Genomic DNA, 11,407 nt, shown 5'->3' on the forward strand with positions numbered 1-11,407 from the left:
AACATTTGACAACCAATTATACACTTACTTAATAATACCACCTTAACATTTGACAACCAATTATACATTTATTTAATAATACCACCTTAACATTTGACAACCAATTATACCCTTATTTAATAATACCACCTTAACATTTGACAACCAATTACATACCTATTTAATAATACCACCTTAACATTTGACAACCAATTATACACTTACTTAATAATACCACCTTAACATTTGACAACCAATTATACATTTATTTAATAATACCACCTTAACATTTGACAACCAATTATACACTTATTTAATACCACCTTAACATTTGACAACCAATTATACACTTATTTAATAATACCACCTTAACATTTGACAACCAATTATACACTTATTTAATAATACCACCTTAACATTTGACAACCAATTACAAACTTATTTAATAATACCACCTTAACATTAAAAAAAAAAAAAAAGTACCAATGATTGTCACACTGTAGGTGTGGTGAGATTCTCTGCATTTGACCCATTGACAACCAATTATTCAACTATTTAATACCACCTTAACATTTGACAACCAAACAATTATTCACCTATTTAATACCGCCTTAACATTTGACAACCAATTATACACCTATTTAATACCACCTTAACATTTGACAACCAATTATATTTATTAAATAATACCACCTTAACATTTGACGACAAAACAATTATACACCTGTTTAATAATACCACCTTAACATTTGACGACCAATTATACAGCTATTTAATACTATCTTAACATTTGACAACCAAACAATTATTCACCTATTTCATACCACCTTAACATTAAAAAAAAAAAAAAAAAAGTACCAATGATTGTCACACAGTAGGTGTGGTGAAATTATTCTCTGCATTTGACCCATTGACCACCAAACAATTATACATCCATTCATCAATTTTCTACCGCTTATTCCCTTCGGGGTCACGGGGCGCGCTGGAGCCTATCTCAGCTACAATCGGGCGGAGGGCGGGGTACACCCTGGACAAGTCACTTATTTAATAATACCACCTTAACATTTGACAACCAATTATACACCTATTTAATAATACCACCTTAACATTTGACAACTAATTATACACCTTAACATTTGACAACCAAACAATTACATACCTATTGATACCGCCTTAACATTTGACAACCAATCATATTTATTAAATACCACCTTAACATTTGACAACCAAACAATTATACACCTTAACATTTGACAACCAAATAATTATTCACCTATTGATACCACCTTAACATTTGACAACCAATTATACCCTTATTTAATAATACCACCTTAACATTTGACAACCAATTATACCCTTATTTAATAATACCACCTTAACATTTGACAACCAATTATACACTTACTTAATAATACCACCTTAACATTTGACAACCAATTATACATTTATTTAATAATACCACCTTAACATTTGACAACCAATTATACATTTATTTAATAATACCACCTTAACATTTGACAACCAATTATACACTTACTTAATAATACCACCTTAACATTTGACAACCAATTATACATTTATTTAATAATACCACCTTAACATTTGACAACCAATTATACCCTTATTTAATAATACCACCTTAACATTTGACAACCAATTACATACCTATTTAATAATACCACCTTAACATTTGACAACCAATTATACACTTACTTAATAATACCACCTTAACATTTGACAACCAATTATACATTTATTTAATAATACCACCTTAACATTTGACAACCAATTATACACTTATTTAATAATACCACCTTAACATTTGACAACCAATTATACACTTATTTAATAATACCACCTTAACATTTGACAACCAATTATACACTTATTTAATAATACCACCTTAACATTTGACAACCAATTACAAACTTATTTAATAATACCACCTTAACATTAAAAAAAAAAAAAAGTACCAATGATTGTCACACTGTAGGTGTGGTGAGATTCTCTGCATTTGACCCATTGACAACCAATTATTCAACTATTTAATACCACCTTAACATTTGACAACCAAACAATTATTCACCTATTTAATACCGCCTTAACATTTGACAACCAATTATACACCTATTTAATACCACCTTAACATTTGACAACCAATTATATTTATTAAATAATACCACCTTAACATTTGACGACAAAACAATTATACACCTGTTTAATAATACCACCTTAACATTTGACGACCAATTATACACCTATTTAATAATACTATCTTAACATTTGACAACCAAACAATTATTCACCTATTTCATACCACCTTAACATTAAAAAAAAAAAAAAAAAGTACCAATGATTGTCACACAGTAGGTGTGGTGAAATTATTCTCTGCATTTGACCCATTGACCACCAAACAATTATACATCCATTCATCAATTTTCTACCGCTTATTCCCTTCGGGGTCACGGGGCGCGCTGGAGCCTATCTCAGCTACAATCGGGCGGAGGGCGGGGTACACCCTGGACAAGTCACTTATTTAATAATACCACCTTAACATTTGACAACCAATTATACACCTATTTAATAATACCACCTTAACATTTGACAACCACCGTCCCACACGTGTCTGTGCTCACCTGTGTCTCACAGGGCAAGTCGTTCGTGAAGGAGGCGCTGCGGTGTCTGGCGCTGGGCCTCCGTCAGCGGTTCAGCTGCGTCAGTCGTCGCTGCGTGGCCGTGAAGGATCTGCTCTTCTCGCTGCAGAGGGACTGCTTCTCCAAGCACCAGCTGTGTCTCGCCGTGCGGGACCACCTGGACACCGTGAGCAGCCTGGTCCACTTCCACCTGCTCTTCCCCCCCGGGTGAGTTGACGCGGCAGGGAAAGAAAAAATGTGGTTCCGGTGTGACTTTTGTCCCGCGTCTTGTTTAGACCGCATGCTGAGCTGATGAACTTCCTGTTGGAGTGCGGCGACGCCGTCCGGTCCTGGGTGGGCCGCCGCCTGCGGGGACAATGTGAGCAGCACTGGGGGGCGCTTTGCGGCAGTTTCAGCCCCGCCTGTCTGGACGACCCACCCACCGGCACGCCAAGACCACCAGCCATAGTGACCCATGCGGCGGACAACGTGACGTGGTCCGGACTCAACGCCACGGATAATCTCTAATGGTTTTTTTGTATTTTTATACTTTTTTTTTTTTTTTTTTTTTTTTACACATTTTTTTTTAAACAGGACAAAACTATCTACCTCACCGCTAACAACCAGCAAGGGGCGCCAACACTCTTCACTCAAGTATTCTTTTTTTTTTTTATTTATAAACCGGTTATGTACGAGTTTTTCAACTCTTTTAATGTATTTTTCATTTACGAGAAATGTGACTTTTATTTAAATAAAAGCGAAACAAACAAATTGTCACGCGTGAGTCCACTGACACCTGCTGGCAGATGCAAATAACCACTGGTTACCATGGTTACAGAGTCAGTCATTTTGAACGGTAGTATTCTGAGCAGAAATCCTATAATGTAGGGCTGGGCGATAAAACAATATCAATATATCGCGATAGACATGTAATTGATAAATTGCGTTCAAGCATGAACAAAGGTACTTGCTCTCTGTTGACCGAGCCACACAGGAAGTGGTCAGTGGGAGTGACTGGCCAATCAGGTAACTGTATCAAGTTCGGTTGTGGTTGATTCTTCGCATGGAGTGAGAAAGTGAAATTGTGGATGAGTTTACTGTAAAAGCGACCGTAGTCAGACCAATGTGTTCTTTAAATGCAAGGCGCCACAGCATCTTAACCATGCTTACCCTTTAGAGCACCGCTGTAACTTCCCTGCAGAAATGACGGAAATTTCTGTTTACATTGTTTTTTAAATTTTTGCACAATTTTCTTAACTGTTTAATATGATTTTATCATTAACCATATTGGTCTGTAAATGCAAGGAGTCACAGCTAGTGATGGGTTGAGGCGTCATGAAGCGTTTCGACACATTGCAAAACTGTATTGATACTGTGTCACTAAATACTGACATCTGCTGGACATTAAAAATCCCTACAGGCAACCTATGGACCGACTCAACTGACTATGACCTAGTACAGGGGTCACCAACCTTTTTGAAACCAAAAACTACTTCTTGGGTACTGATTAATGCGAAGGGCTACCAGTTTGATACACTTAAATAAATAAATAAATATATTGTCATTTGTAAGTTACACGTAAGTGTGATTCAAACAAGAATAGCTAAATACATTTATATATATAAAAAAAATGGGTATTTCTGTCTGTCATTCCGTTGTACATTTTTTTTTCCTTTTACGGAAGGTTTTTTCTAGAGAATAAATGATGAAAAAAACACTTAATTGAACGGTTTAAAAGAGGAGAAAACACGAAAAAAAATCAAATCAAATTTTGAAACATAGGTAATCTTTAATTTCGACTCTTTAAAATTCAAAATTCAACCGACAAAAAGAAGAGAAAAACTAGCTAATTTGAATCTTTTTGAAAAAATTAAAAAAATAATTTATGGAACATCAGTAATTTTTCCTGATTAAGATACATTTTAGAATTTTGATGACATGTTTTAAATTGGTTAAAATCCAATCTGCACTTTGTCAGAATATTTAAAAATTGGACCAAGCTATATTTCTAACAAAGACAAATCAGTATTTCTTCTAGATTTTCCAGAACAAAAATTTTAAAAGAAATTCAAAATACTTTGAAATAAGATTTAAATTTGATTCTACAGATTTTCTAAATTTGCCAGAATAATTTTTTTGAATTTTAATCATAGTAAATTTGAAGAAATATTTCACAAATATTCTTCGTCGAAAAAACAGAAGCTAAAATATTTATTCTTTACAATGAAAAAAAAATAAATTTACTTGAACATTGATTTAAATGGTCAGGAAAGAAGAGGAAGACATTTAAAAGGTAAAAAGGTATATTTGTTTAAAAATCCTAAAATAATTTTTAAGGTTGTATTTTTTCTCTAAAATTGTATTTCTAAAAGTAATAAGAAGCAAAGTAAAAAATAAATGAATTTATTTAAACAAGTGAAGACCCATCCATCCATCCATTTTCTACCGCTTATTCCAAGTGAAGACCAAGTCTTTAAAATATTTTCTTGGATTTTCAAATTCTATTTGAGTTTTGTCTCTTTTAAAATTAAAAATGTCGAGCAAAGCGAGACCAGCTTGCTAATAAATAAATGACATTTAAAAAATAGAGGCAGCTCACTGGTAAGTGCTGCTCTTTGAGCTATTTTTAGAACAGGCCAGCGGGCGACTCATCTGGTCCTTACGGGCGACCTGGTGCCCGCGGGCACCGCGTTGGTGACCCCTGCCCTAGTATATACAATAATATAAACCAAGTCATTGTATTTCATTTAGGATTATTTCATATCTTCATTTAAATAAAAATATATTTGTATCTTTTTTAGATACAGTCAATAAATAATGTGAACATGTATCATAACATGGAAATCTAAGAGAACGTGTTGTGGATGATTGTGGACTGGGAATTTTTTTTATTTAATTTTTTTACACATTTTTATAAAAAAAAAAAAAAAAAAAAGTTTTTCCGACGTATTACATTTTAGACGATTTCTCTTCTTAGTTATTATTTCTCCGGCTGTAGAAAAGATCCGCTCACAGGGCACAGAGGAGGCGTCAGTGCGACACAGTTGGCGTATCGGTCACGTGACCAAAACAGCTCATGATCGGTCACGTGACTTTCTAAAAGCGGTACGCGCACCGACACAGGGTTTTGCTCTATGAGCTCGACGCATGCGCCGATGCATCGGTGTTGCCGGACCCATCACTAGTCACAGCATATTTGCTGTGCTTACCCTTTAGAGCACCGCTGTAACTTCCCTGCAGAAATGACTGAAATTTCTGTTTACATTTTTTTTTTTTTTTTTTTGCACAATTTTCTTACATTAACAGTTTAATATGATTTTATCATTAACCATATTGGTCTGTAAATGCAAGGAGTCACAGCATCTTTGCTGTGCTTACCCTTTAGAGCACCACTGTAACTTCCCTGCAGAAATGACTGAAATTTCTGTTTATATTTTTTTTAAATTTTTGCACAATTTTCTTACATTAACTGTTTAATATGATTTTATCAACAATATTGGTCTGTAAATGCAAGGAGTCACAGCATCTTTGCTGGGCTTACCCCTTAGAGCACCGCTGTAACTTCCCTGCAGAAATGTCTGTTTACATTTTTTTAAATTTTTGCACAATTTTCTTACATTAACTGTTTATGATTTTATCATTAACCATATTGGTCTGTAAATGCAAGGAGTCACCGCATCTTTGCTGTGCTTACCCTTTAGAGCACCACTGTAACTTCCCTGCAGAAATGACTGAAATTTCTGTTTATATTTTTTTAAAATTTTTGCACAATTTTCTTACATTAACTGTTTAATATGATTTTATCATTAACCATATTGGTCTGTAAATGCAAGGAGTCACAGCATCTTTGCTGTGCTTACCCTTTAGAGCACCGCTGTAACTTCCCTGCAGAAATGACTGAAGTTTCTGTTTACATTTTTTTTTTTTTTTTTTTTTTGCACAATTTTCTTACATTAACTGTTTAATATGATTTTATCATTAACAATATTGGTCTGTAAATGCAAGGAGTCACAGCATATTTGCCCTTTAGAGCACCGCTGTCATTTCCATGCAGAAATTACTGACATTTCTGTTTACATTTTTGCACTTACAAATTCCTTACATATTTAACTATGATTTTATAATTTTGTTTACATTGTTTCCTTTTTGCCTTGGGTATTATCACGGTAGATTTTAAATTAAGTATATTTTTCTCCTGGTGCTTAAAGATAATTCCTTCCATGGGGTCACGGGGGCAGCAGCCTAAGCAGAGAAGCCCAGACTTTCCTCTCCCCTGATACTTCCTGTAGGATCCTGAAGCGTCATGGCCAGGAATCATCGATATTGACCTACAGGCGTATCGCCCAGCCCTGACCCGATGTGTGACGTCCACTGGCGAGGGGGAGGAGTTTAAATGAACGGGAAGAGGCGCTTCTTGAGGATGTAGAGCACGGTGGCGAGGAAGAGCGCCAACGCCAGGAAGATGAGCAGCTTGTCCGTCAGCTCCCGCCTGTTGTACTTGAGGATCAACTTCCTGCCCAGGTGGATGGTGCCTGTCATGCTTTTGAACTCCTCGTTGGTCTCCTGCACTGTGCGGGAGGAGGTGGCTGTGGAGGAGATGGAGATTGTGAGGCGAGTGTGTGTGTTCCTGTATTTCTACCCTTCTTGAGACATCAAGAAGGAAAAGTAGCTTCCATATGAGGACCGGTGAACAAGTTAGGACTTAAATCACGGTCCCAAAAACGGAAAACCATTGCATCTAATAGAGAATGTCTCATTTGCACCCCTGGTGGTGAAATCTATCAAAAAGGAGGGATTTTTCAAATTGGTTAACATATGACATAACAAGTGTGTGTAAAAAATTTGAAGTGCTCGTCCTCTGGCCAACATATGCAATAACAAGTGTGTGTAACAAATTGAAATGCGCCCCATTTAGGCAAACTTAATTTAAGAAATATGTATAGAGACATACTGTGATAAAGAAGTAAATAATGAAGATTAAAAAACAATAACAAACAAAAAATTCTGAGAAAAATTCAAAAAATAAAAATTGACTAAAAGCTTACTTTTTTACATTTGCATAGTATGTATATATTATTAATGTTGTAAGTACAAATCTCTATGTATCTAGAAATGGTGGTCCTAAAGAGGTAAGCATTTGTCGGAGGTCTCAAGAAGGTAAGAAATACAAGAATGTGTGTGTGTGTTCTCTGGCAATGCTTACTTAATGGGGACATCGCTCTGTTTACACAGTAACCTTTAGGGGACCTCTGACGGTATGGGGACCAAAAAACAGGTCCCCTAAATGGAAACCTTTTCAAATGATAGTCAGATCCATTCTGAAGATGCCTAAGTGATTTTTCAGCTTTGGCCCATAAAACATGTTCACTGAAAAGTAAACATGTTTAACATCTAATTTGAACTGTTTTTTTTTATTTTTTTTATTTTTTTAAATGGTCCTCAGTCACGTACAAATTTGTGTGAATTATGCAAAATTATTTAAATTTGGTCCCCATGAACCATATTACCGTATTTTTTGGAGTATAAGCAGGCCCGGCCCTAACCAATCTGGCGCCCTAGGCAAGATTTTAGGTGGCGCCCCCCCCCCACATCGGCAGTGAAGTGTATATACTCACAAGAAACCGAATAGCTTTGTCTTTGACCTTTTTTTTTTACTTAAAGAAAGCAAATTAACAATCAGAATAGTTAACAAGATTAAAAAAAAATATGAATAAATGAATACAAAAAATAAAAAATGAATATATGAAATACAATATTTTTTACATACATAAACAGAAAATAAAACGTGTCAACAAGTTGCATAAAATACATTAAAAATACAATATAAATAAGGCACTGCACAAAACAAGATATCAAACCAGTATGACTTTAACAACTATATTACAAAAAAAGGGGATCCTACAGAGTTCTCTATTTGTGCTGTTGTAACAAATAATATTTCTATTAAATAGGCTTTACTTTACATTTTAATAAACGTGGGATTATTTTTTGTATTTAGAAATAATAGTACCAACTTTTTTTTTTCTTTTTTTTTTTTTTCTCCAACATTTGTGGCACTGGCGTGGCGCCCCCTGATGGACGGCGCCCTTAGCATTTGCCTATACAGCCTATGCCACGGGCCGGCCCTGAGTATAAGTCGCTCCGGCCGAAAATGCATAATAAAGAAGGAAAAAAACATATATAAGTGGCACTGGAGTATAAGTCGCATTTTTTGGGGACATTTATTTGATAAAAGCCAACACCAAGATTAGACATTTGAAAGGCAATTTAAAAATAAATAAAGACTAGTGAACAACAGGCTGAATAAGTGTACGTTATATGAGGCATAAATAACCAACTGGTATGTTAACGTAACATATTATGGTAAGAGTCATTCAAATAACTATAACATATAGAACATGCTATACGTTTACCAAACAATCTGTCACTCCTAATCGCTAAATGCCATGAAATCTTATACGTGTAGTCTCTTACGTGAATGAGCTAAATAATATTATTTGATATTTTACGGTAATGTGTTAATAATTTCACACATAAGTCGCTCCTGAGCAGAGGTGGGTAGAGTAGCCAGAAATTGTACTCAAGTAAGAGTACTGTTACTTTAGAGATTTATTACTCAAGTAAAAGTAAGGAGTAGTCACCCAAATATTTACTTGAGTAAAAGTAAAAAGTATGTTGTGAAAAAACTACTCAAGTACTGAGTAACTGATGAGTAACATACACACACATATCATATATATATATATATATATATATATATATATTTATATATATATATATACACACACACATATATATATACACACATATATATATATATATATATATATACATACATTGATATATACAGTATATCATTTATATTTATTTATTTTGCCGTTTTTGTTTACATGTTAAAGGTGTTTTAATGAATATACATGTATGTTTAACACATATAGATTCCTTTCTTTCATGAAAACAAGAATATAAGTTGGTGTATTACCTGATTCTGATGACTTGCATTGATTGTAATCAGACAGTAGTGATGATAACGTACACGTTTTCAAATGGAGGAGAAAAAAAGTTCCTCCTTTCTGTCTAATACCACATGAAAGTGGTTGGTTTTTGGCTTCTTATTCGTCCAGCTTCCATATTCGTTTTTATACACTTTACAAGAAATACATTGGCGGCAAACTCCGTAGCTTGCTAGCTTGTTTGCGCTGGCTTTCGGAGACTCTTATTTTGAAAGCGCATGCGCGATGGAGCGGCACTTTTATTGTGAAGACAGGAACTGTGCAGTCAGTCTTTAGGCTTTTGACGGGATGTACGGTTGAAATAAAAAAGGGTCTTTTTTCCTTCACACTTTTGATTGATTGATTGGAAATGTTATTAGTAGATTGCACAGTACAGTACATATTCCGTACAATTGACCACTAAATGGTAACACCCCAATAAGTTTTTCAACTTGTTTAAGTCAGGTCATGTGACCACCTGGCTCTGTTTGATTGGTCCAACGTCACCAGTGACTGCATCTGATTGGTGGAACGGAGTGAACGTCACCAGTGACTGTATTTGTTGAAACGCAGGCACTATGAAGGTCTGTCTGACAGACCAAAACAAACAAAGCGTGCATTAACAGATCGATAAAAATTAGTAGCGAGTAGCGAGCTGAATGTAGATAAAAGTAGCGGAGTAAAAGTAGCGTTTCTTCTCTATAAATATACTCAAGTAAAAGTAAAAGTATGTTGCATTAAAACTACTCTTAGAAGTACAATTTATCCCAAAAGTTACTCAAGTAGATGTAACGGAGTAAATGTAGCGCGTTACTACCCACCTCTGCTCCTGAGTATAAGTCGCACCCCCGGCCAAACTATGAAAAAAACTGCGACTTATGGTCCGAAAAATACGGCAATTTTTTTTTATGCCTCCACAACCTGTAGAAAGGCTGATCCCCACAAGTGATGATCAAAAAGTTGGTCCCCATTACAAATTATACCCTGTGTGTGTGTGTGTGTGTGTGTGTGTGTGTGTGTGTGTGTGTGTCTCCTCACCCAGCGTGCTGATGCTGTCCTCGCTCTGCTTGACCTGCTCCGCCATCATCCTGCTGATGGACATCAGACTCTCGGTGATGTTGCTGCTGCTCCCCACCAGACTCTCCTTGGTCGCCTTCCTGCGGACGGCGCGCTCGCACGTGGGGTCAAAGGTCACATAAAACCCTAACCCCTCCTCCCCCCGAGTGGAAACCAACCTCGCCCGGACGTTTTGACCTTCTCCTTCGCGCAGCAGCTCGTCCTTCGCCATGTGGTCCATGGACATTTTGCACGCCAGGTTGGCCTTCCTCCACGCCGTCTGGTTACTGCAGCGCAACAGGAGTGCAACATGACTAACTATGTTGAATTATTAAACATGTTGACAAATAAAACATGCTATCACATCATTGTACCAGATGAATACAACATGCTATCACATGAACACATTGTGTTACCACTAGAATACAAAGTGGTACCACACGTACACAACATGATACCACACATGCACAACGTGCTACCACATTTATACATTGTCCCGCCACGTGAACACAACATGCCGTCACATGGTACATCATGCATACATCATGGTACCACATGAATACCTCATGCTACCACATGAATACAACATACTACAACATGCTATCACATTTATACATTGTGCTACCACATGAATACAACATTCTACCACATACTGTAAATACAACATTCTACCACATGAATACATCATTGTACCACTTACACACCATGCTACCACATGAATACATCATGCTACCACATGAATACAAC

General features: G+C 35.9%; 2 protein-coding genes across 3 annotated transcripts in view; one reads left to right on the forward strand and one right to left on the reverse strand.

Annotated features, from left to right (window-relative positions):
- Nucleotides 1-3,180, forward strand: part of LOC133607268 (uncharacterized) — a 33,959-nt gene extending 30,779 nt beyond the window's left edge. The window contains exons 7-8 of the mRNA XM_072913865.1: nucleotides 2,629-2,840; nucleotides 2,909-3,180. Coding sequence (XP_072769966.1) covers nucleotides 2,629-2,840; nucleotides 2,909-3,140 — 444 coding nt within the window. The 3' untranslated portion in view covers nucleotides 3,141-3,180. The remainder of the gene's footprint in view (nucleotides 1-2,628; nucleotides 2,841-2,908) is intronic.
- Nucleotides 3,181-6,237: 3,057 nt separating this feature from the next.
- The window catches only part of bnip1b (BCL2 interacting protein 1b), a 21,152-nt gene continuing 15,982 nt past the window's right edge, over nucleotides 6,238-11,407 (reverse strand). The window contains exons 3-5 of one of the 2 annotated variants that reach the window (XM_061962942.1): nucleotides 10,840-10,947; nucleotides 10,643-10,761; nucleotides 6,238-7,198 (exon numbers count right to left, since the gene is read on the reverse strand). In XM_061962942.1, coding sequence (XP_061818926.1) covers nucleotides 7,002-7,198; nucleotides 10,643-10,761; nucleotides 10,840-10,947 — 424 coding nt within the window. In that variant the 3' untranslated portion in view covers nucleotides 6,238-7,001. The remainder of the gene's footprint in view (nucleotides 7,199-10,642; nucleotides 10,762-10,839; nucleotides 10,948-11,407) is intronic. The other variant, XM_061962943.2, reaches the window with a different exon arrangement.

Source organism: Nerophis lumbriciformis, linkage group LG09 (genome assembly GCF_033978685.3).
Source record: "Nerophis lumbriciformis linkage group LG09, RoL_Nlum_v2.1, whole genome shotgun sequence".
NCBI lineage: Eukaryota > Metazoa > Chordata > Actinopteri > Syngnathiformes > Syngnathidae > Nerophis > Nerophis lumbriciformis.